Source organism: Sander lucioperca, chromosome 19 (assembly GCF_008315115.2).
Source record: "Sander lucioperca isolate FBNREF2018 chromosome 19, SLUC_FBN_1.2, whole genome shotgun sequence".
Classification (NCBI taxonomy): domain Eukaryota; kingdom Metazoa; phylum Chordata; class Actinopteri; order Perciformes; family Percidae; genus Sander; species Sander lucioperca.
The window spans coordinates 23,472,116-23,499,653 of NC_050191.1; the positions used below are offsets into that span (position 1 = coordinate 23,472,116).

At 42.4% G+C, this 27,538-nt stretch overlaps 1 protein-coding gene across 5 annotated transcripts in view; it reads right to left on the minus strand.

Annotated features, from left to right (window-relative positions):
* Positions 1 to 27,538, minus strand: part of LOC116041995 (kelch-like protein 29) — a 219,684-nt gene that overhangs the window by 24,563 nt on the left and 167,583 nt on the right. For all 5 annotated transcript variants that reach the window (XM_031288114.2, XM_031288115.2, XM_031288119.2 and 2 more), the window contains 2 exons: positions 20,493 to 20,675; positions 18,010 to 18,190 (listed from right to left, as the gene is read on the minus strand). In XM_031288114.2, the coding sequence (XP_031143974.1) occupies positions 18,010 to 18,190; positions 20,493 to 20,675 (364 nt within the window). The remainder of the gene's footprint in view (positions 1 to 18,009; positions 18,191 to 20,492; positions 20,676 to 27,538) is intronic.

Here is a 27,538-nt window from a genome sequence, read left to right on the forward strand (position 1 = left end):
AAATCTGCATTCACTACGCTTATACCACACAGGTCCATAACAACACCATTGTAACCTTTAAAAACTGAGTGTGTGCACTGGAATGCAAAGGAAGTTGGTTGGAGAAAAAAAGCGCAATGCATTAATTGCCTGCAGAGGAGAGCTGATGCTCTAGATTCTGGAGCAGAATCAGAACAGCAACTCATGCCCTTAAGTTACAATTTCATATTAATCCCTGCAACACCCCAACTATCTATCTCACTCTCATGAACGCTATCTCTCCGTCTCTCCTGTATTCTCTTCCTGCTGCCCACACGCACCCTCAGATGCACATGCACACTTCAACACGGATCGCTAAAGCTGTCTTAGTCATGTGGGTATATTTGCCTTGTTTGCATAAGAAATCATGTCCGTTTTCAACTAAATCAAAGTGTCACATTTGGTTTGGCTCACAGCTAAACTAGTTGATTTTTTTACACAGATCTGTTGACTGCACTGCATCTGCTGATTGCTTTTTTTTTTTACCCATGCTAGCTGTGTGGCTCAAGGGATGGCAATGCCAGTTGGTCAGTTTATCAGTAGAACGGTCCACCACTTTGGTCCAGACTGAAATATCATATTGGATAAAATGCCATGAAATTTGGTACAGCTAATCGTGTCCCTACCAGGATGTAGTGTAATGCGTTTGGTGATCCCTTAACCTTTCATCATCTAACACCCTCATCAGGTCAAAATAGTACTTTGTCCAATACTTTGATTTTTTAAACAAATATCTGCAAAACTGACATTCCCTCAGCTGTACTTAATGTTTAGGGCTCATTTGCAAATGTAAGTATGCTAACATGCTAGACTATGATGGTGAACATAGTAAACATGCTAATTTTAATTATTGTGAAGATGTTAGCATGCTGATGTTAGCATTTAGCTCAAAGCTGTGTCTCAGTGCTGCTAGCATGTCTGTAGACTTTTGGTCTTGTTACATGTGTCCTTCTGGTTTATTTAATTAGCTTACTTACTCTTTCCTCTGTTGAATTCAAAGATGAATCATATGAGCCTTTACTCACTAAAGGGATTTGTGCATTAAAGTGCTCATATTATGCTCATTTTCAGGTTCATAATTGTATTTAGAGGTTGTACCACAATTTAGTTTATGTGGTTTAATTTTCAGAAAACACTATATTTTTGTTGTACTGCACATTGCTGCAGCTCCTCTTTTCACCCTGTGTGTTGAGCTCTCTGTTTTAGCTACCGAGTGAGGCATCTCACTTCTGTTCCATCTTTGTTGGGAGTCGCACATGCGCAGTAAGTACTGCTAGCTTGTCAGTTGCAGAGTATGAGGGAGTGCCATGCTAGCAGCTAGGCGAGCATTATAACGTGTGTTACAAAGTGACGCACGTTCGTCACGGAAGTAAAGGCTGGACTACAATAGAGCTGTTTGGAGCAGTTTGTGAACAGTGTTCCTGTTGGCGATGGTAAGTCCCTTTGGGGTGGACTTTGGGCTTTTTTACTTTGTAAACCTATAGTGTGCACAAAAAGATATATAACACAACAAAGGAAAGGGGAAAAGCCAAAAAGCACAATATGAGCACTTTAAGTAACTAAACAATCAGGGACCCCCGCGTTTGCAAGCTCCCCCATCTGGTGTCGAGTGTAATTAAACCAGAAGACCTCAATATACAAAGATATTTGCATGCAGCCCCATACTCGACAATCGTTTGATATGGTGCCTAAACTGCCATTGGAACAGGCACAGGAAGAGAGGGAGTGCACGTATATGTGAGTGCATCAATCTCTTATAGCCCTCTGTTTCCTGTCAGAAGCAATGAACTGAGAGGTTGTGATTTGGCTTGAGGAAAACAGGGCTTCTGTCTGAATCAGCTCCTGCCTGGAGTGCATTCAAAACAATTTGCACCAAAATATAGGCATAATTTGCTTACATTAACATGTTTGCCAAGACTGCTCATTAGCAGCTAGGCGGGGGGAAATCTCGACAGCATAACATATAAACTACTCTATAGAGTCCTGGTAAAGCAAAACATGCAGTTGAAATTGTCTACTGAACTTTCATTTTAAATCAAATTGAGCTGCGCATTTGTACGGTGCAGGTGGGCTGTTTTGACAAAGGAAGCTGCTGATATGGACTGTGGATGTTCATTTGAAATCATTCAACTGTGACTTCCTGCTTCTTTGCACATTTGCTACTGTAGTATCTCATCCAAAATGCTTCACTCACACCTGTGCAATATCAGTGTGTGAATGAGGATGACACAAGGAATGGGGTAAAGAAGGGAAATGTGGTGGGGGAGGGGGGGGGTTGGGGGAGGTTTAAGAGGAAGATGAAAAAACAGAAAAGGAGAGCAGTGTTAATATTTTTTGCATTAATTTGAATGTCTATCAAGTCAGACAATAGATAGAGGCACATGAAGCGAACAGGAGAGAGAACATCCATTTTGGAGAGGAGGAGAAGGAGGAGGAGTAGTGAGAGTGGGTGTGAGAGGACGAGAGAGTTAGAGTCTGTGTTGTGTCAGCTGCCATCTGTGTGTCAGAGCACATCACAGAAACTGTGAGGCCTATGCCCACACCTCCACCCGGCTGTGTGTTGGGCACGTCCACTGGCACATACTGTACACGTGTCTCCAAACCACCAATGTCACTCAATTTTCTCAGACTTGCACACGTTTGGTTGCATTTTGCCAGCACTTGGACACATGCACACAAACTGCTGTCAATCCACGGTGGGTGTAGGGATATAAGTGAACCCATCGCATATCTTTTAGTCTACTGAGGCCCCTGTTGGACGAAAAATCTGTATCTATTCAACAACAAAGCTGTCCTTATTTGATAGAATATCCGTATTTTAATGTCCTGTACTCAAACCCCACTGTAGCTGCACTGGGATCACCTCTTAGAGTCTGAAGCTATCTGGGTTTGGTTCCTTTTTATTTTTCTTAATAGTAAGACAATGTAATGCAATGTGATGATTTGTGGTTGCTCAGAGACATGCATAATGCATAATTATGGCCTTTAGTGCATGAATGTATAAAGGGGGTAACATTGTGGGTACATTGTAGGTTAACAGCGATAATGGAGAAGTACTATACTGGAGATCCTTTTATGATCTCAGCGTTTAATCTAATATGCAATTTGACTGTTGTACTGATGTTTTTGATGGTCAAAAACACACACACAAACTCACCTTTTGCTACGCTCCATTTCTCAAAAGACAGCGGTACGCAAATTGTCAGAGATGAAAACAAAAACAGCAGCTTTGTGACAACTAATTTAAACTCGTTTGTATGCACCTCTGTTCCCCGTGTTGATTTTCTCTGCATGTGACAGCTGTGTGTACCTGTGTTCTCTCTCCCCGGGTTGCTAATCAATGTCTGACGGTGAAATCTACGGAGTTCTAACTTGCAGAGGAAGGGCTCAGCGCTGCTCAAAAAATGTAAATGTTTGGGTACTTGCAGTTCTATATGTAGGAAGCACGTCAATTTTCTGACATGCTTGCAGCTTTACTTGGGGAACTGTAGAGCAGACAACAGCAGTTGCTCTTCATTTTAAAGCGGACATCACGAAAAACTATTTTTTTCAGTGTTTGTGCACATACAATTGGGTATCTGGAGGGCCTAACAACCCACAAACTGTGAAATTAGACAACCCAGTCAGATGTTTTTCATGGGGTGCCTTGATCAGAAAACATGGGACTCAAAAAGCCATTCAGATCTGTTTCCCCTTCCTATGTCACATGCAGGCTCATTAGAATATACCACCCCCCACATCGACCCACGGTTTAAGAACTGCCTTTGCAAAGGTGCGCCATATTTTTCTCGAAAGCCAATCAGAGCAGACTGGGCTTTTTGGATGGGGGGCTTAAAGACACAGGCGCTAAAACAGAGCATTTCAGACAGAGGGTGAATGAGAAAAATAATGTTTTTTTTTTACTTTAAAACATGTAAACATGTTCTAGTAGAAACCCAAAATACAAGTATGAACCTGAAAATTAACATATGTCTTCTCAAGACATGGCATGAATGTTTAGTGCTGTACTCTCCTTTTATTATATTATGTTTTAGAGTTAGTAGTAGTGGTATGCATGAGTTTAGAGTAAGTAGGAAATATCAGATTATCATAACCAAAAATGTTATTCTAGTTAGACCCTCTTATTGTGAAATGTAAATTCTTCCAGGTTTATATCATTATTATAAAGCAGAGTCAAATATTACCAAGCTAGCGTTACATTTTTGTCAGGCTTGTTGTTAGTTTACTGGGTGCAAACTAGTTCTAGGTAGTAGACACTTATATTATGACTAGGCTACATTTGAACTTTTAAAGAACTGGGGCCTGTTTCACAAAAGCAGAATTTATAAATCCAGGATAACTGATAAAGTGAGGCTTGACCCAGTCTAATCTGTGCAGCCTGGCTTGGTGCGTTTCACGAAGGCCAAGCCAGGCTGAGGAGGAGCGACTAGGTCAAGCCAGGCTGAAGTAATTCAGATAGATGCGCGTCCACGGCTTTCCTCAAAAGACCGCGAGGTCGATCACAGATTTACTGATGCTAAAATGGAGAATACGCATTGTTCATACTTTATACAGAGTGAGCAGCAACTTCTTGTGGAAGTATAATGACGTGAAACACATTATTTGTATAAAAAGAAAAGAAACACGGCCGCTGTAATGAAACAGCGAGAGAAAGCGTAGCAGATGATCACGGACCGACTGAATGTGTAAGCAGCTTAAAAATATTTTTAATGTATATACATTACCTGACCACTGCTCTGAATTGAAACCGTCATAATCATACCATTCAAGGATTAGGCTACTAATCATTTGCACAAATTAACAGTTGTACTCTTTGCCTTAAAAGTAAGCAGAAGATAATGTTACTCAGGAAATTTACCATGAAGATCAATTTTCTACAACGCTAGAGTATGATGCGTAAATATCTCTTTCACTCTGTTTCGCCCTCTCTTTCTCATGGGCTAAAATATACATTTCCTAAGTCATATTAACTTCCACTGCTCGCTTTTAATGCAAAGTGTACAACTGTTCGTTTTTGCAAATGACAAGGGACTCATTGAATGGTTTCAGTTAAGAGCAGTAGTTCATTAATGTATATTTTTAGATATATCATTCAGTCGGTCCGCTATTATCAGCCATGCTTTTTCTCGCGTTTTTTTTTATTTTTTATAGAGGACGAGTTTCCTTCTCTACATATTATATTCCTTGCACCCTTGTATATATGGACATAGAAAATAAAGACACTGAAGAAATTGGACTCTAAAATCTAACTATAAAGATAATTAAATGATACATTCCATGCACACTGTAAACATGAATGGAACAGAGTATATTCATCAGTTATTTCCCCCCCAGCAAAATATAAGGTCAAAAACCATTGAGGTGTCCTCTCCCTGTTGTTACATGAATGTACAGTAGCCTACAACACTAGATAGTTACTGGTCCAGTGAACTAAGACTATAATTTGGGAGGATTGTACAATTAGGATATGTTCTTCAAATTGTACAATCCTCCCAAATTATACTCCCAGTTTACTGGACAACACAATTTGTGTGCTAAGAATGCCAAATACAATGCACATGGAAGAGGAACAAACATGATCCTTATTGTTAAAGAATTTAAAAAAAAAATTAATCAACTAAAATAATTCGAGGTGCATTGGTCAACTATAGAAATGTACAGCGTTGTGTGTATTGCCCTTAGTAACAGACTTCATTTAAAACACATTTGAAATGTTATCAGCCTTTTCTAATTATCTCAACAACTGCCATAATATATTAATCATATTTCTAACAACAATATGAACAGCAGTCTTCATACAGCAATATAACAGTAACAATGACTGTCACATGAATAATTATAATTTAAAACTTTAAATAATAACAGTACTTAAATGAACAGCAATATGCACCTGTTGTATTTTAATCCAGGCTGATAACAATAGGGTAAAACCACTGCTGGGTGATCAGAAAAGGCTCCAGGATTAAATAAATCCTGGCTGTTAGCCTGGTCGGGAGCAGGCTAGCTGTACATAATAAATCTCCATGGTGATTTATGTGCCTCCACTTTCGTGAAACCGAGTCAAGGTTTAAATCATCCAGGATAACTGATAAATCCCGGCTTAATCCCTTATCTTGGTTTTGTGAAACAGGCCCCTGGTCTCTGGACATGTTTGGCTTGTGACCCCTTAAAAAAAATATTTATGCATTCATTAACTCCCTAATCTCTCTCATTCCACTCCCAGAGCCTTTTTGCTTGTTATTCCCTCATGGTACACACACCTGACAGATTGTGTATGATGACATCTGGGGATCTGATGGAGTCTTGCTCTCCGTATGGACGCCTCGGAGTATGTTCGTTTGACAGACTCAAGTCAAGGTCAGCCAAAAGACACAGGCACCCACACACACACACACACACACACACACACACCACACTCAGCTGCCATCGCTGTAGGAGAACACACACACAACTCATTAACTCTGATGGATTGCAGCACATTTCAGGCTAATAACACAGACATACGTGTACACACCATGCATAAATGCCCACTGCCACACACAAACACCAGACTATGGCAGACTCGCATATAAACACAGATGGACACGGACCTGTCACCTCTGTGTCACCTTCAGCTAATCCTTGCGAGACAGAGAGCAATCCAGCCACTGGCCACACAAATTATCCCGTAATCCCACACAACCTGTGCTTGCAGATGTGCTGAACAACACTTAAAAAGGCACCTTGAAAGAATATTAGGAAGAGAAGTTAGGGAGCCATGATAATAGTGTGTGTGTGTGTGTGTGTGTGTGTGTGTGTGTGTGTGTGTGTGTGTGTGTGTGTGTGTGTGTATGCAGACGCAAATTTAATTGGATGGGAATGTCACATAGGACAGGGGACATGAGTGCTGCCGGTGGTGTAGGTCGTACACCAATTACTGCTCGGCACTCTTCAAAACTAGACAGGAGATGGAAGACTGAGACCCCACTTCATTAACAAAGTAAGCCTCTGTGTTGTTAGCAGCCATGTAGGGCAGCACTGTGGGGTGTGGGGTGTGGGGTAGTGGTTAAAATTAAGATTGACACCCAAATTGCTGGGGAGATAGTGGCTGCAGCCAAAGTATGAGGTTGACTGCAGTTTTTTTTTTGTATGTGTGCGTGTTTTTAGGAAGCTACGAACTGGGTCATGTTACTGTTGTCTGTTGCAAAAAAAAAAAATGGTGTTAGTATGTAAACAGTGACATTAAAGCAAACTAAAAGAAGCAACAGTTTACTAAGTTTCATAGACACAGGAAGTTGTATGCATGTACTGTATGCATGTGCACATGTACAATCTATTAATATGTATTAAAAAAAAGGCGGTGTGTAAATCAAGTACATGACAATGAATTTAAAAAAAGGGAAAAACTATAAGCAGTTTCATCAATAAATAAATAGGAAAATATTAGAAAATAATAAGAGAGGGTCTTTCGCAAGATGGGTTCCTATTGGCTTCCCTGAATGGGGCCCTTTAATAAATGATTCCCATTTTTGCCTTTTAAAATAAATGCAATTGCTTACTGGTACTCACTCTCTCACACACACACACACACACACACACACACACACACACAGAGGACAAATCTATATATACAACTAACCCTCCCACCTCCAGTGTCGATCCCTCCCTGGGTGCAGGCAAGGTGCGGTGTCTGGATATTGCGATAGTTTGCCAGGGCTATGCTTTCTAAAGGTCAGTTGTTGCTTCCTCCTGTGGGTGGGGAGGAGGCAAAATGACTGCCAACCATCTCGGCGGCATCTGTCACATCCTAACCACTGATAATTAGCCAGAGACACTGCTGCAACCTGACTGACTGCATGAACAACTGGGTGGCAGGCTGATACATAACTTTTTTTTAATGTGTGTGTACCTGTGTTTTGGACAGAGAGGGATGGAAGGTGGAAGAGAGAGAAAAATGACTTGCCTGTTGGTAAAGGCTGGAAATTGTCCGAAGTGCCAGCCCATCGTTTATCAACAAGGCGGAAGCACATACAGGTTGTGCTACTCATTACCTGCAGCCTCTCTCTGCCTTTCCCTAATACCATCCTCGGGCACACCTGCCACTGCTCACCAATGTTTCTCTATAACTGTCATGCACGCACACACACACACAAACGCACACGCACGCACGCACGCACGCACGACCTCTTTGCATAATCTACCTCCTTGTCTCCGAGACCTCAGCGCACCATTAGAAGAACTACAATAAAGACGAGACACTGTCTTTGCTCGAGCATTTCAGACAGATTCCACATCACCGGTCTCGCAGGCCCCAAATACACCTATCATCTCCTGCCCACCTAATCAGCGCTGTGAAGAGATGGAGGGAGCAATGGGACTGGAGAGGTTGGATATTGTGGTTAAAAGAGGAAACCAGGGGGGAGGATAGAGGGAGGCATGGAGAGAGAGAAATATGAGAGATGATGATCTGCCTGATTTGGGCCGACTCTCTCTCAGCCCTGGAGCCTCAAAATCACAGAGAGACACAGTAGCTTCTCAATGGAGCTGGGGAATGACTGTGCATGCACATGCAGTACACAAAATCTTCTCTCTGTATACACAGTACATATAATCACACATTCACGAAGGCCTGTGTAGCATGTGAAACATGCGTCAACATTTAAAGTCTTAAAAACACAGACGTACATAGGTAGAATAACTTTTGAATGAACTACTCGTGTAGCGTGATTGTTTTATTCATCACTTTATATTTTTGCCGACCACTTTGAAATGCATGTTGCACAGTGGTAGAACAGTAGCTTTAAAGATCACCAAGTTTTCTGATCACAGACTCTTGAAACTAGCTGAAGTTTCAACTACAGTGAACATCAAATCTGCATTATTCTCTGTCATCGTTGCGGTATCATTTTTAGGGCTGCAGCTACCAATTATGTTCATTATCCATTTATCTGTGGATACTTTTTTCAATTAATTGATTAGTTGTTTAGACTATAAAAATCAGTCAGAAAAAAGGCCAAAAAATGGCCATCAATATTTCCCAGAGTGTATGGTGAAGTACCTGCAAAAACACTGAGAAAAGCAACTAATGTTCAGATTTCAGAAGCTGGAAAAAAGTTCATAGGACTTGACAAATTACTTTAACTATTCATTGATTATCAAAATTACTGGCGATTAATATTTGGTCAATCAACAAAATTATTAATTGACTAATAATGTCAGCATTAGTGCTATAGCAATGAAGTATTAAAGAGCAGATTCATTAAAAATCAATCTCATAAGTGTTATGTTACTTTGACAAAAATGAATGCAGCCGTAATGCTTATTATGATGGAACGGATGTGGTGGAATAAAGGGAGACCAATGGATGCCTGGTTGTGAAGATATATTCAAATTTCTAAAACTCAGCAGCTAAAAGCAGCATGGTAGGTTAGCCGTTATCTAAACCAAACAGAATTTGTAGTGAATGATATAACGTGCAAAGGAAAAGAGTGAGCAGGTCAGAGAGAGACACGGAGACAGAGACGTGAGAAGTGAAAATCAACTCTGACATTTCAGAAGGGAGAGGGGTACCATCGAGGGGTAATGAGGGTGAATGGGAGTGCGAGTGCGGGGGAGGGATGGTGGTGACTGGGGTAGGGTTGGAGGGTGAACTGGTGCCTTGACAGCGCAGTAGGGGCTAGCGCTGTGAAGTTGGTTAATCCTGAGGAGCAGGGGATTAGCTCAGCGGGGGAGAAGCGCCTCTGCAGGGGGGCTCTGGGAGCCCGTTGTCCCCGACCACAGTGCCATGCTGCAGTGCTACCGGGGCCGGCTGCCAAGCCCCCCCCAACACCAACCCCTTACCCCTCTCCGAAACTAGCCCCAGGCACTGTCTGACCTAGTATGTGGAAACTGATCTACACAGTACACACACATTGACATATATAAGACATGCACAACAGCTCATCAGTTCATTATTGCTGTAGCGAGGCTGGAGGGGCTGGGAAAGAAGAGTGAGGGTGTCTTCACATGAGCCCTTTGGTTCCAGTGTGACTGATTGTGCGGAGCTCACAGGCCCACCTGGGGGCTGCTGCATCTACACTCTCCTCTCATCTTCTCCCGTCGGCTCGGCGCTGCTAAACTCTTCTCGGCTCACTACTTCACTCTCCTTCACCCGTTTCTTGACTCGTTTGCTGCAGGGTCTCGACCACCTGGGGCTTCAGAGCGGCGGGGCGCTCCGTTGTTATTAGCATCATCGCCCTGCTGATTATTTCCCCGCCATCTCCAAAAGAGAGTGCTGTTGGGCAGGGAGCTGAACTGGACAAAAGAGGACCTCCATCTCCAAGTAATTGTGTTGTACGTGTGAGAGAGCTGCCTGTATGCATGTAGGGTGTGTGTGTGTGTGTGTGTGTGTGTGTGTTTGAAATGCATCTGCGCTCAGGCAGTAAGATCTAGACATGGATGGCATTTTGTGTGAGCTGAGTGAGAGTCTGAACAGACTGGACCGTGCTCTCCTCTTTCTGGCTGCATGACAGCTCCTTTTTTTGCCTCCAGACAAAGGAGCAGATCCCAATCAGAGCGCACTCACACGGGCAGCCAGGAGGCAAACCCTGCCTCGCCACAACTCAAAGAGCACATGTAGCCTCGTCCTTCTATGAGTGCGACGTGGGGTGTCTCCCACCCCTGGAGTCTCACAGAACGGGACCTTTCTCTGGGTGACTGGCAACCCAGCGTGTACACCGCCCGCAGACATCAAGTACTTAAGGACTTGTCAGTTCACGGAGCCGCCCACAGAAGACTTCAACTGTGTGCAGCGCAAGGTGTGATGAAACCCCCCGCTGGAATCTCCATCTCGCTGTAGCCTATGTTCTTGGTCATGGTTGAGTAGCGGAAATTTCCCGGGAGCCATTCAATGCTTCAAGGTTTTGAAGGCATTACGATTCACCTCCTTTTTCGTCAGACTAAGCCAACATTCTTGAAGCAACAGCCCATAATACTGGTCAAAAGTTTAACGCCACTTAAAGGAAAATGTTAGAAATAGATGGAGGGTTATGTTAAGAGTAAGATAAAAGCATCGGTTAAGTCAGAGCAAGGCTGACCACTCAAGTGGAGCTCAGCAACCTTCACAAAGTTTGAAAAAACATCATTTTTCACAATCACCAAGCGGCGGTGTACACAGACAACTGAATAACTATACACAGTGGTAAAGTGCTAGGACGCTTACACAACAACAAATGTGCCAGTTAATGAACCTGAAAAACAACACATGAACAATGGAGCTTTCTCCACAGATTTTACGGGCACATATAAAATGCACTGCAATTTATTTTGAAAAGGCGTAAAAAAAGCCAGAGAACATCATTTTTGCAAATTGCTCTTCTCTCTTCCAGACTTGTTAGCCAAACATCACAACATCCCTGATGAGAATAGCTCGTTGCTGTACTCAGTGTCATGTTGCTAACAGTCTTCATGCAATATTAACTTGCAATAGAGCTTGGAGGATGCACAAACCTGTGCATAGTGCGCAATAAATAAAACAAAACCATCTGTGATTGACACATCATTAGACACCCATGAATTATTCAATATCTGCAATCATATTGGTTTGCTAAAGGATCAACATGCTGAGGAGCATGCAGGCCCAGGGTACCTGATTGCAAGTTAAAAGCCTTCTGAACTCGACTGCTCCCATCCCTAAAAATCTGTCAGTGATTAGTGTAGAGAGCGAGGACAGGAATAAGCCTGCTCAGTCCTTTGAGTGCTGATTGGGACCTCCTGCTGTTCCCAAAGAAAGGCTGCATCCTACTAGCTTTGAGATGGCTCTGATTGAAGACATAATTGTGAATGTGGGTGAATTTCACGGTTAGGAGCGTGAAACCCTCAAGGAGATGGATGGAGAGATGGGGAGCGAGGGAAGGCAGGAAGGACTGCAAATGAGGAGTCGAGGGTGCCGAGAGCCAGGCCTGGAAGGTGAGAGACCTTGGCTGAGGCCGGCTGATATATGCAGACAGACGGACACACAAATAAACACAAGTGTGGGGCATACATATGTATATATCTTATTTTATTTTTTAAAAGAGACTCATTTAGATTAAAAATCCCATGTCCTGGCCAAGACAGGCAGCATTACAACCACACATACATACAAACACAAAATACACAAAAACACTAAAAACATGAAACAACTGAAAGCAGCAAATCCTTCAAAGTCCACCACAATCCTAAATATATCAGGCAAAACATCTACAGCCAGATGTGGCTGCCTCCAAGTCAATCAACATCATCTTAAAAGCGACCAATGAGACCACTGAGTACATACTGTATACTGAGTACAGGAACACACAGGTGAGTAAAGAAATGCGGGAGCATACACAATGAAAAAGATTGGCTGCGTGTGTAAACAATCTCCGCATCAATCACTCCATGAGCAGAGAAATCAACTCTGGCTGTCGTACCGTTTCATGCCATTCCCCAGCCTTCAAATGCAATCCCCACCAGCCATCTGCATATCAAACAAGGCAGCCATTCACATACAATGACTAATGATATCTGAATGTTATTAGCTCTCGATATTACAACTGCACTTAAGACCTGTGCAGTTATTACTCCTTGTGCAGAGGCGACACAAAAAAGGCTTGAGTAACAGTTCCCTTATCTCCACTAGCCAGGGTTTAGTCCTGCTGTGGACTGGCTCCCTCCCTGTCGGAATCCCTCCTATCTTTAGAGTTTTGGCCGTAATAGAGCCAACTGTGTCTCACAGCAGAGCCATACCTGCCAAATCTGGTAGTTAGCTACAAAATAAAGGATCAGCAGTTAATGAGGCTCATTTATCAAAGCAGATATGAACAAATGGTTTCAGAAGTGGCCTGGAAGTGATTCAAATTGTTTTTTCAGCTATGAGATTTATGTAATGATTCATATGTAACCTTTACGAACTTTAGTTCAAATATGAAATGTTAAGGTTTCAATGTATGCAAACTTCAGGCCCTCTTTCGTAGGAGCAGGAGCAATGCCAAGGTTATAAAACTAGCCTTTTAGTTACACTGCGGTTCATATGAAGAAGAAAAAAAGTTTTGGCTTGTGTAGATCTTTATGAAAGTTCAAAACTCAAGAACATACATTCATTTAGACATTAACAGAGAAATGGGTTAAATTTACAATTTAAATAATTGTGCTTTTGTGCTGTCTGGTTACAGAAAAAATAAATCTGAGGATTTAAATAAACTCCTGTTGATGAGTCTTATGAAATACACTGTTGCTGTTAATCTGTCAAGCTCTTCTCCAAGTCGTTGAGATTGTGTATGATCTATAGCACCTTATAGTCTTTTGAGTTGATTTGACTAAAAATACTCCTTAAGCTTTAAAATAGTTTATTCTTCCTCCGCAACACAAACATGCATATTCAGGTGCAAAACTTGCCAATGTGCTGTCTCCTTCACATCGTTTAAATATTTTATCTTGGAATATATTACTATTCAGAACTCAGTCCATTGGTTTTGACAGAAAGTCAGTGGATTAAATCATAAATTATTTCACCATGTTTTCTCGAGCCTCACCAATTTTTGATAACCCACTCAAAACCTGATGAGTGTATACAGTTAAAACAAGTCTATGTAACTTTTGCTAAATAGTGGTATCGAGTGGCAATTACAGAACTAGAAGGGCACTCAGAGCGCAGACCTCAGCCATGCATGCACCGTCTCACAATGTTAATGCAGTGTGAATTTTTCCCAGTAGCAAAATCATTTTTCTGATAATTCCCACACCACATGAAGGCAGCACAACCGCCCCTATCTCGCAATGTTAACAAAAGTGAAAAATAATTTCTGCATCTGCCCCATGATTTGGATCAGCTCCAATATTCAATCGCTTCTTCCTTGGCCCATGCTACAGCCTTCCACCAAGACTCATAAGAATCAGGCCAGTAGTTTTTTCGTAATCCTGTTGACAGACAAACTGTACCGAAAACATAACCTTCTCGCCAGAGGTAACAATGGTAAACCTAGCGTAACAGTAGCACAAGCGATAAAAGCCTGAAAAAGTTAGCGAATTAACTCAGTTACGTAACACAATCTATCTTAAGTTTGCTAAAATTACGTATTAGCCATGAGCTTCTAATTATACCAGACTAAGTAAAGTGGCAACAGCAAACCCCCTGAGTGTATTGGAATCATTAAGAGTGCGTTCTAATTTTTTTTTTTCTCCAAATGATAAGCTACGGTCTCACTTTAATGTACCAATGTTGTTTTTTTAAAGTTGTCTAACCCTAATCCTTAGCTCAATTGAGCATGCATGTGAGGTCTTGCTTCAGGTTGGGTAAAGGATTTATGTGACATTGTTGTTGGTAAGTGGCAATATTCAGCTGTCAGTGAGACTCATCGATGTAGTTTTTGGAGTCCATGACAAAGACAAGCAATTATGCTGTCTTTGTTGTCACCTCATTTCTTCATTGTTTACATGTCTACAGAGATAAATACCACTTGAATCACAGAAGTGATGTGGGATTATTGAACAGCTCTTGTAGCGCTTACTTTAAAAAAGGGGGGGTTTCTAAAAGCGGTATTGCTCAAAGGTTTAAATGTGCATTATGGCTTGAGCATGGGTATTTATGCTTGTGGAACAGCTGACCACATTGTCATTCAGTCCTAATGAATACCGTGTTTTCAAAAATATGTTTGAAGTAGAGAACTATGTTCATAATGGTAAATTCTCGACAAAACTTTCAATGAAAATTATGCATAACCCACTACATTAGTTTTGCTTCACAGTAGGGGTGACCCCGAATAGTCGAAGATTCGATGCATCGATATGCGGAGCCTGATTCGACCACCAATCTCACAGTCGAATCTTCACGTGTGTTATTATGAAACAAGGATCATACCAGTTTGGCAATATGGGGGTGCTCAATGTCTAATTTCACAAAGAACTACTGGTTTTGTACAGTTATATTAAGTTATATACAGCCTTTAATTAAGATAATGCTGTAAAAAAAAACTGTGAAAAGAAAGCAGCGTTCAATAAATATTTTTTACGTGTGTGTGTGTGTGTGTAAATCCAACCACCCCTGTGACAGATTTAAGTTTCACTTTCCCCGATCCGTGACAGAAGAGGAGCATCTTGGCGGCAGGTATTAACGTTATTTAACAATGTCTGGAAAAAGAAAATCTAAAGTGTGGATGCACTTTGAAATGGTAAAAGATGATCCAAAAAAAGTAAAATGCAAGTTGTGCCAACAGCTCATGTCCTACCACTCGTCAACAACAAACATGGCTTTCCACTTAAAACGGGTAAGTTTATTACCAATAAAGACGGTTCACTCTTTCATATAGAATGGCGCTTTTAATTTACAAATAGCAATATCATATGTTGGGACTTAAAATATGTTCGTCTTTTTTCTAGATCCACCCACAGTATCAGACTGATGACGGCAGTTCATCTACTAGATGAACTGCCGTCGTCAGTCTGAAAAAGAAAATAAAAAATTGTTTTACCCTCCTGCTGACTAGTGTCGTGCCCCTCCCAACCCATTCACACACACACATAGATGATTTGACTATCAGTCGACTATATAAAGATTCGACAATTCTGATTCGAATGTGTAAATCCTTAGTCGGGGACACCCCTACTTCACAGACTCAACAAAGAAAAGATGTACTATATTTCCAGAAGCATGCAGACTGATATCTGAATATGAAAGCTGTCTACAAGCATATCACATGTTTCTCATTGAAGATTTAACAATACCAATGCTAGGGTATTTTAAAGTAGTTCCTTTGTTACTCCGTAGTAACAGCTGTCCCCCTCTTCACATTAAACATAGATAGTTAGATGTTCTGTTCTCCATAAAGGTGCATGCAGCTCACACTGCCAGCGTTTGCCAGCTAATTAATCTACATTTCATCAACAAAGTCGATAGTAGAGGCATTCACAGCAGGTCAACACATTTTGTCAGGAAAAAGGTAGACTATCCAAATAACACATTTTACATGGAAATCTCAACCATAATGAATAATGCATTCGTAATCATTATCATACAAAATTAATCACAAAAACTCTTGGAATTTCAATATAATACATCAGCAGGCACACAAATGTTCCTCTGTATGTCTGTGCCCTCTCTAAAAGCACAAATCTTTATGTATTTATGCATTCCATTCCCAAAATCGTGAGTCTTTAGACCATTTGACTCAATTTGGACTTTCGCTCCACGTAGCGGTTTCTGAAAAAGACAAACTAAAAGCATGGGTTGCTTAGAAACAAGCCCGTTGACTGCTCTGACAATTTGCCCAAACAGCTTGGGAGACCTTTTAGCTTTTGCATAAGGCTGGTGAATATGACCCTGACCTTGTGTTATTGTTGCTTCAGATGGAGCACCATGTGTTTTCTTCCTAACTATTAAGAGTTCAACTATTTTGTTCGGTGTGTGGGGGGGTTATTTATCCCGAGCTGGTGTAAGCTTCGAGAGTGCAGCACTGGGGCAGTAATACCAAGCAGAGGAGGCCTCTGGCAGTTCTTAGAGAGAGGCAAAGTAGGTTAAAGTTTTACAGTGCTGATAATTGAGTCCAGTTGCTGAGGGCCTCGGAGAAGCTTCATGATTGCACAAAAACGCACACAAGGGCACAGGCGGAGAAACGCATACAAACACATAACACGGTGAAACGCTCATTTCTTTGGAGCTGTGAATGCCCTAGATGCAGCGGCAGCTCTCAAATTAAGCAGCTCAGAGACAGAGGAATCAAATGCGTTTCCATTACGGGGCAAATGTTCCATCTACCCCCTGTCATAACGACACTGTATGGCAGCATTACGGGGAAATATCAAATTAGGCTGTTTCATTTGGAGGACTGTTGTGCATTGCGAACAGCTTTGGAGATCAATTGAGCTGCTAGGTAATGAGCAGCAGCGGCCTGCTCTAATATACTCAGTAATGTTCTTTTGATTGCTTTGGTTTTCTCGCTCTGCCGTTCAGGGGAGGTAACCCCCTTTCTCTGCTGAAACACACTCATCAGCCCAGGTTACAGGGAAAAATAAGAAATGGGGAGCAGTGCAAAACTCAAGCTATATGAATCAAATGATTAAATCTGGACAATCCCTATTCATGTTCTTTGCCACGAGGAATTCATTATACTCCTTGAGGACACTGTCTATGTCTAGTTTTATAGTAGCCTGGCATTGCCAAAATAATTTGCAAATACCTCTCAGGTAATTTTCAACGGCGCAGACAAAAATGCCTTTGGTTGCAATTAGATAGACCTACAACCAATCAGATCAACGTAACAACACATGCAAGTTGGGGCGGTGCTTGGTCCGTTTTGAAGCAGGAAAGAAAATGGTGGCCGGGTCGCAAACTTTCCTAAAATTACAGCTAAACCTGACACTAAAATGTGTTTCTGAAAACATTTTAGGCATGAAATAGTCAATCCAGTAACAGAATTGTATTGTATTGTATTCATATTTGATTGGATTGGTTGGGTTAGTACTGAAGAGTTTCAACAAATACAGAAAGAAACAAGACGAAAGAGACCTAGCTGAATAGGCCACTATGGGCGACCTTCAAATGAAGTGTCGCTGATGTGTCGATGTTGAAGTGGATGGAATCAGACACAGTACACCACTCTGCTCTCTGAAAGCAAATCCTCTCACTCATGCACCACTCTACGACAAATAAGAGGCGCTCCGTCGCTCCACAACAACACTCACAGCTGTGACCGTTTAATATGCTCTGGCTTAGATTCATTCCTCTGCACCTTTTGCTCTCACAGAAAATGCTAACAAACCTGTCCAACCACTTTTGCAATATGCTGCACCGCACTACTGCATGCCACACCATCTGCCACGTTTTGCTGCGCAGAGTGAATATTTATTTGCTCAAACTGGATTGCTCAGCATCCACCTACTTTTGCAGAATCGTCCACACACACACAAGCTCCCTCTCTGGGGTCGGAGCTGTATAGGACTGCGCGGTGAGCGGCTGGGAGCCGCCGGAGGGGCCTGATGTTCGGAGACGGGCTGCTGTTGATTTTATGTGACCCATACCTCTCCACGTGGTCCAGGTTCCCTGATACGCCCAGTCCTCCGATGGTGTAGAGTTTGCCGTCATATACCAGGCTGTTGTGTCTGCAGCGGGCCACGGTCATCCGGGACACCAGATTCCAGTTGTCAAGCAGGGACATGTAGCACCATACATCAGCCAGCATCACACCAGACTCTGTGCCCCCTGAAATGTATAGAAAAAGAGTTATTAAAGTGGGTATGTAGGGTGATTTTTAACCTTTGTAGGAACTCAGGAACTTTTCCTGGGTTTCGACTTCCTGTAGGATCTGCTTGAGAGTCATGCACTCAGGCTCCTTTTCCACCTCTTTGTTCATTCATTACATCCACTTAGACGTACAGTAAGTAAGTCTTTGTGTCAAATTCTCACCATTGTTTTTTTAATCATGAAGTGTTCTTCAATTGCAGTGGAAACGCAAACAGAAGTGCAAAAGGAACTTTTAGCTCCTACTCTAGTTTTAGTACCATTAGTACCTGGAGCTAATAGGTCTGGTTGAAAAGGTCTGTATGACTTCTACCTGGTATATAGCAGGGAGGTTATATATACATGCAAACTGTTGGCATCAAGTCATATGATAATGACAACATTCCTTATTTCTTCAAACTATTTTCTATATTGAAATCTCCCCTGCTAGGGTGTGTTTTTCCACAGATTTAAAAAAACAAAGTGACACACCAACTGACTGAAAGTTGTTTTGCTGCTGTGTTGACTAGTCAACCAGCCAACCCTCAAGACTGTACGTGTTTCAGAGCTCTTCGAAACAGCCCAGTTAGCTGTGTAGTCTGACATGTAACACCAGCAGTGACTCAGTGACCCTACTCAGAGTGAGAGGAAGGTTACAGACCGGAGCCTGTTGATTGGCTGGCTAGAACACTTCTGATTTCCCCACTGGCTGTCTGAATCCCAGCGGACACATGCATACCTGTTCCAATGCCCAAACACAAATTTACATTTATATGAAAAGAGGGAGAGGAAAGGTACACGCAGGACAAATCCCGCTGAATTTCCGCGGTGCAATGTCAGAGTCTGAGTGCCGTGCAGGATTCTCACACAAATGGACCGTGGAGGGAGAAATTCAGTGTAGCTCTGGAGGAGCAACTTAAAGATGTTTCATTGAAGGAGTTACAGAGTGTACACCATGCCACTATGGAACAAAATAAACTGCAGAACACTGCAGCGACTGTAAAGCCACAAACAGTAAAAAAAAAAAAGTTCAAGAAAATGCTCCACAGAAGGTAAATAGGAAAGACATTATATATAATAAGGACTTTTCTGAAAAGAAATACTTCAAGGTTGTCTGCAGTGATGGGAAAGGCTGAGTTTTCAAAGCAACAGATGAGAATGCGGTGAGGGCAGCCCCCGCTTTAGAACTCTTACACTGTTTCTGCAAAGGTCACAAGAAGCCGGCGTTGGCCCGGTTAGCTTCACTTTGTCGAATTATATCTGTCATAAAGTGAAAATGTCCTCACTAAGTGTTTATGAATGAAAGTGTGGAGAACTTTGTCAAGATTCAGTATGATGAATGGGACTTTATCAAACGAGGTCAGGGACACGATTTTTCTGGTCTTTTTTACCTTAAAAATCAATTTGTTTCCATGATAAAATCAAGAGAGGGAATGTCTGTTCATCACCTCTTCATGTCAAGTCTGAAAACTTTGGGGAACGGTGTGGAGTTTTATTATAACCAGACTACAGACTACAGCCATGCTCGCAGCTCTGTGAGGCTCTAATGTTAGCATGTTGACATGCTCACAATGACAATGTTAACATTTTTATGTCTAGCAATGTTCACTAATGCTAACGTTTGCTAATTAACAAACACACATAGCTGAGGTTGGTGTCATTAATTTTACAGGTATTTAGTCATAAACAAAAGTATTGGACAAATTGGAAGTTATGAATGTCTGTACTGAATTCCATTGCCATCCATCTAATAGCTGCTGAAACATTTCACTAAAAACCACAAAAGGTCAACCTATATGTTTCCCCGGAAAAGTCAGTGGGATTCATCCTCTGGGGACCATGGATATCTGTACAATGTGTTATGGCAATCCATCCAATAGTTGTTGAGATAATTCAGTCCAGACCAAAGGGGTGGGTGGACCGACTGATTGACATTGCCATCCATAGAGACCTGCCGCTAGCGTGGCAAGAAACTATGTAGGTACGGCAAAATCAGCCTGATGTTTGAATGACACAAGTGGGAAAATAATTGGTGTATTCTATCTTTTAAATCTGAAGACTACATTTTAAAGGCCAATGAGTGTATTTACAATATTCATTTGAACCAATTGTATGATAATGTACTCAATTTGAATGTATGTGAAATGTTCCTGGATGCAGGAATAACCTTTCACTGCTGCAGTGAGATAAACCGATGGCGTCTACTGTCCTCCTGCTCTGTGCCACTAAATAACTGCAGCAGGAAAGCTACAATTGTGCTTCTGCAGTGGGCGATTTAGCTCACCTGACAGGTAGATGTTGTCTCCCGCCGAGATGACACTGAAGAACTCGCGGTCGTAGAAGGGCAGGCTGGCCAGCGGGTACCACTTACTGCTCTGGGGGTTAAAACAGGTGACGGCTGTCAGGGAGCGCTGGTTCATCCCGATCGCCTGACGCCCTCCCACCAGAACTATCACCTCCGCTACACCTAGAGGACAAAGGAACAGGAGGAGGATGGGGGAAGAGGATGATTGGGGTGGACAAAGGAAGGAAAGAGGTGGTAGAAAGCAGGCTATCAGGGAAGGTTTCCACAATTAAATAAGAGCCAAGATTGAATCAAAGCCTCTTTGGAACTAAGAGGCATATGGCCCTATTTTAACGATCTGAAACGCAAGTATCAAACGCCAAACACAAGTAGCTTTGTGGGCGGATCTCGGGCGCGGTTACTATTATACCGGCGGGATAAATGACTCTTGCGCCCAATGCAAATCTAAAATGGGTTGGTCTGAAGTAGCTACATTACCCAAGGTGTGGTTTGGGCGTAACGTGCAATAAACCAATCAGAGCGTTATCTCACATTCCCTTTAAAAGCAGTGGTGTCCGATTTCAATTTAATGCATTTTTGTGAACATTAGCTAGGGATTTCGTTAGCTGCTACTGTCCCTTCAATCCTATGTGTACAGATCGCGGCTAGTTAGCTTCACTTTCGGCATAACTAAAGTATATTTACAGTTTGAATTTCATCACGCCACTTATATAACATCTACCCCAAGGTCTTATAAAGCTAACTATGGTGTCCGATTTCAATTTAATGCATTTTTGTGAACATTAGAGATTTCGTTAGCTGCTACTGTCCCTTCAATCCTATGAATCGCGGCTAGCTGCAGGCCCTGGAGCTCCATCAGGGCCTAGGCATTTTGTAGTCCAGTAACCCAGAACCGGTGACTTTGCGCGGGTATGGAGCGCCGCGGGCTTCCCTTCGTGACGGAGATCCAGCTAGCTCACAGCGAGTCTATGAAGTAGGACACGCCGGGCGGCGAGGCAGCACCGGCCGCTGTCACGTAGCCTGCTGAGCTCCTGCTGACTGCGACACACAGTCGGACAAAATTTGCAATTAGCCAAACGGCCCATATTTGACCTGTACATAGTTGATTTTTTGCATAAAAAAGTCTCAGGAGTGAATTTAGTAATTAAATAGCGGACCTTTGGAGATCTGCGTGACCTAGCTAGATTCAGAAGACTAAGCTGACCTCAGGTCAGTGGTGTAGCCTATGCAAATGTTGGGGCGTGACAAAGACTAGGAGTTGGGATGCTGACGTCAGCTTCCAGCTTTGTTGAGATTTGCCCGTTTTCAGCGGCAGTTTCAAAATGTGAGATTTGCAGAGGATAGGGGTATCAGTGGGATTTTGAGCTTCTATGTATGTCCTATTTACCCACCACCGAACTGTCGTTATTCAACTATGACAAGGTAAAATCGGTTTTGCATTCTATCACCCCTTTAATATATTTAAATAAATATATACAGTATATACATACCTATGGCTTCCAAGTACAAGGTGAACATTTGTATACATCTACAGTAATAATGGCACCATAAAAAAACAACCTTTTCATAGAACCTTGATAGGCTGCGTGAAAACCAACACAACCAACCATACATTTTAAGTCTGCTCTTTTAAATTCAGCAGGCCTGGGCTAACCCAGAGTCAATAAGCTTGTCGGGGAAATGCAAAACGAAATGCAAAATAGAAAAGTTTCCTCTTGGTCACAGGAAACTACGGAGTTAAATAGGAACTCAATTACCAAGACTGATGGGGCTGCCATTTGTTTGGTTACCGCCCAGAAGGCTCTCTTATTCTCCCTTCCTACACATGTCCACACACTCCCGGTAACACATTACACTGTGTTTGAGGGTGGCATCAGAGAATCGAAAAATCAATAGGTGAGAATCAATTTGTGTACATTTGCACGTGGTGATGTGTCTGGTCTCATATACACACTCGTGAGGACCTTGTGTGATTAAGACGATACTTGAGCGCATTCAGCACTCATCCCTATTGCTCCTCAGCCGATCTACACACACACACACACACACACACACACACACACACACACACACACACACACACAACTGCTGGATAAAGACACCAGTGATCCAAAACACACAAACAGGTTGGCAGGCTGCCACATGCGTGTCTCAGGTCCTCTCAGTCTTCAGCAGCAGGCTCCAGTGAGCAGGCAAGACGATGAGCCGCTAGACAGAAATGAGCTGTGTGTTTGGAAGCTCCAGCAGGCAGGCGGGCACAGGGAGGCGAGCCAGCGAGGGAGAGGAGGGCAATAGGGAGAGATAGAGACAGTGTGAGAAGGGGGAGAGAGAGAGCGGGAGGAAAACAAAGAGGGAATGAAAGAGAGGGAGGGAGGGAAAACTAATCTTCATACACTCCAAACTACTGGTTCATCAGCTTGGATTGATTTTTTTTCTACACAGACACTCACCTGACAGACATCCATAGGCGGCTGTCTTTACCTTCTGTTTCTTTCCGTTAAAAAAAATCTTATTTAATATATAAAATATTTTTTTCCCCTTTTTCTTTCAAAGCCGGTAAAACAGAGAGTTTTTCCTCTAGGAAGAGCAAAAGGGTAAACGAGGAGAAAGATACAAAAACTACAATGGGGGGCTGAGCAAACAGACGGAGCAGTAAGCACTGCCACAGACATATCGTGGACATACAGCTTAGACTTAGTGGACAGCTTAAAGCTGACTGGCGCTTTTCCTCGGTGAGATTTTAAGAACGTGTTCCTCTGCGTAGGACGGAAAAAGAAAAAAGAAAAAAGAAAAGTGCTGGCTCAAGGAGAAATTGTGACAGTGTCGCTGTGAGAATGAAGGTACACAAGCCATAAAAAAAGGACAATGATGTCAATATATGGAGGGCAAAGGAGTCGTTCCGCCCTTTCTGGCAGCGTGTAAAAGATGTGCGAACTTGGAGCGCTGCTAAAAAAGATTTGAATTTGTTCCCATCGTGGGCTCGTTTTCACAGCTTCGTGGCATCGCGCCCCAGACTCCAAACCTCAAACGGCCCTCAAGACCTCCAACAGACCTTGGATACGCAGCTAATAAATGGGAGTGCAGTTTTATAGGACAGTCACAGCTACAGAATAAAATAATTAAGTGAAAACAGCAACTTTGTCTTCCCTCTCATGCGCCTCCAACCAAACCTACACATGTACATTCATTATATTGACTTTGCTCTGCTATTGTTCTTCCTGGTGATTAGTTTGCTGCCATTGCAGTACGTGTTTGTACCCCATTTCTCTTTATCGCATGCAATTTTTCAACTTCATTGGATTTTAAGTTTGACTGTTTTAGCTGCCTTTATAGGATTACATTTTCATCTCTTCTCATCTCCTTTTCTTTCATCCTATAAGCTGCTTCAGTTTGTTGATACTGACTGCCTCAATTAACTTGGCAAAGTTTCAGTGACTGTGTCTGAGCCAATTTGGGACTTTTTTTCGTGTGCACGTCAATCAATGTTATACTGTTTGGTTAAATATCTGTATATATTTATATTGTTCAGAAAAAAATATTCAATTCCATCTTTAAACATGTTGGAAGATGTATAAATACTAAAATTCCTGTTGTTGTAGCTTTATTGGACCGGTGATGTTAACATGAAACCAACGACTACAAAATAGGAGTCATTTCTTTTGTTTTTCTGCATAGATTTTTTTTTCCTCCACCAAGCCTACTTCATCTCCCAGTGTCTGATTAGACCAGCTTAAGCAATTCCACATGCTGCTTCAACGTGCCGAATTGTATGTCTGTGCACATGCAGGTCTTTATTATCACCAAGTGCACATGTGCAAGGTTGTTCCTGACGCTTTCCGCTTGGCCAGACATGTCAGGGGGAGTACACATCTGGGCATTTGAGGCTGCAGCGCAGCTCTGACCCCTGAAGCCCTGAACACATTCACAAGCTAACACACCCCAACTCCGGCCTGTCAGATCGCAACAAAACATGAGAGCGGCACCGCTGTCGGGGCATTCACGGCATCGGATCAGATGGTTGCGTTGGTGTGTGTGTGTGTTTTTTCTCCCAAAAGGAAGACTCACAGGGACGGCTGTCAGTCAGCTGGAGGTTTGATGGGAGTTGGATAGAGGGATAAAGGGATGGAGGATCGAAGGATGGAGCTGAGCGGTTGGGTATGAAGGAATAACCAAGTCTTGACAGCTCTTGTTTTTTTTTTAGTTTATACCCATGGCAGTTTGGGAAGGAAATGTCTGCTTCTCCTGATTGTTACTGACCTTTTGTTATATTTCTGGTATATTTTTAACCTGTCTATCTTCAGGAAAAAAATCAACTGAGCACAACTTTTGATCAACACCCTGCTTAGAGGAAACATACAAAGCCACATACATAAATTCTTAGATGGATTATCTACCATAGTCTTCTACTTTTGGCCACCGTGCAGCTCTACAGGAAGTGCCTAGTTTGTAACTCCAAGCTGCCACTGTTGAACTTAATTTGTACTTTGATGGAAGTACTGTATTTCATTCTTTCTCTATCCCTGTGTACAGACATTCACCACTTAAACACATTGAAAAATACAAGTCCTGTGCTAAACACTCCACTATGTTCCCTAGCTAGTCACTAACTTTGTCCGTCTGCCGTTTGGCAGGATAACAGCGGTGAGAGTAAACCAAAACAGTAAAGGTGCAGGCCATAAAATTAGAAATAAAGAGCTGCTAAAACCTTCCTGGACTGCAGAATTCAGGTTTGGCCATTAACATATTAATAGAAATATTGACTACTGGCGCTTTAAAAAACGCCAGAAATGGTCCATTAGAACAGCAACAAACAACTCTTCAGTGAGAGAGGAGACGAGGGAAGCAGTATGGCAGCGTGCATTGAGCGTGAACAGAGACTACAATGGTAACATCTGGACAGAGCCCAGTATTAAATCTCTCAGGAGGTTTCAGTCATCGCAGGCTGTGAATAGTGTGCTGAAAAAAAATCCCTGAACAGTATGTATTCTGAGGGACGGACAGGCTTGTGTAAGGGCTGAATCTCAAACTGAAGTTGATGCCCACCCACAGAACACAACGCATGCACACACACGCACACGCACACACACACACACACACACACACACACACACACACACACAAAACACCCCGACAGTTTCTGCGTATTGCTTCCACCCATCTCGACTTCAACCAAATGAAATCTGTGACAGGAGCACACCACCCATGCTTTACCTCATGCTGGAACAAGCCGGATCCTCACTGTGGACACACACACACACACACACACACACACACAAACAGACACACACTGACACACATGGACAGACACAGACGCACAGACACACATGGACAGACACACAGACACACACACACACACACACACACACACACACACCAGAAGAAGAGAGGTTGATGGAAAGATGAAGACAGAACGGAAAGATTCTGTCGCCTCCTCTTCCCTGCTGCCACAATGGCACTTATCTCACCTTGTCATGTGTCTCCCTGCTCTCTGCCCCATGCTGTGACCCTGCTTTCACTATTCATCCTCTTTTTTTTTTACCCTGTGGCTAACACCTCTATCTTTCTCCATCTCTCCCTCTTTCTCAACCTACAGGAGACCTTGCTCCATCTCTCTCTTCTCTTGTTCTCTTTGAAACTCCAGGAGACACTCTTTTTCCAATACACTGTACTCCCCATTTCATCTTCCCTCACTGCGTCCTGTTCTTTCACTCAGGGCCCCTTTTACCTCTCTTTCAGCTCTGTGTGACCTTACTTTAACCAGCCATACTTTGCTGCAGTTACAGTCAAGGAGACAATGTGGGATTGGGGTGGTTGAAGTTGCAGAGGCCACACACACTGACACCTAATAGTTACTCAACCTGGTTGAAGTTGAGAGTTAAAGTGCCGCCATGTGCATGTGCAACAGTTGTCCTCCCAGCATTGGATGTCCTTGTCTGTAAGTGGTATGTACTACAACAAAAAAACGCCAAAAACCCATTCTTGATCTTGAAAACTGCAGCAAAGTAGCAGTTGACAAAACAGTTCCAAACAAATGATAATGAAGACGCTGCGGTTTCCTCACAAGGTCTATAAATGCATCTACGTATATTTGCACAACAGAGATACAAACTGCAGTAATTTAAACTACTTGCTGATTCAAATTGTTTCCTTAAAAAATTTTAATTAGGCGTTTTAACACATAAACAGCTTACTGCATATCGGAGTGGAGTGGAGTCAGCACTTTCAGCCACCAGTAAGGGGAGCTCCACTGCAAAAAGCTACATATGTGGTCAGTGAACCCGGTCATTTAGTAGGATCATTCAGATTCATTCCTGTGTGCCAAACACCTCTAATACAGAAAGTACAAAACATGAGAGGTATCTAAATAGTAAGTTGCAGCTTGTTCTGCACAATTCACATCTCAAATTATCTCAGAGATGAAAAGCCATTCCAACTTCTCTGCTTCCCTTCATGCACAGAACATTTCTCTCTTTATGACAAGTACAGATTTAAACGGAGAAATCCACAAGGGCTTTAACTCACCAGTGTACAAGGAGCACATCGCTCAAATAATTGTTCAGTCAGATTATGACGGTTTGAGCTCCGTTTTTCAGTAGTTTTTAACTTTATTATTATCCTGAAGTATATTTGGTTGCTGTTGCAGTCAGCCATAGAACACATAAATCACAGGAACACACAGATGACAATGAAAAACAAACATCTGGTCTAGTCTCGTGAGAAAGAAAAAAAAGTGTCTGCGTGTTAATAAACATGTTGCACGTGTAAATATTTATGTGTAAATATATTCATATAAACTGTATGACTGAGGAAAACTGGTGCAGACTTTTACTTACTGGGTATATCACAGGCACAGTGACACTGGCAGTCTGCCTCTCAGGGCTCAGAGCTATTCATATCTCACTGCTGGTCCATAACCATTTCCTCTTATCTTCCCTTTCGCTTTTTTTCCCTCCCTAATCCTATGATTTCTCTCCCAGGCTGTTAATTTGCTATGGTGAGGATCAGGAGGCCAAAGGCTCCCAAAT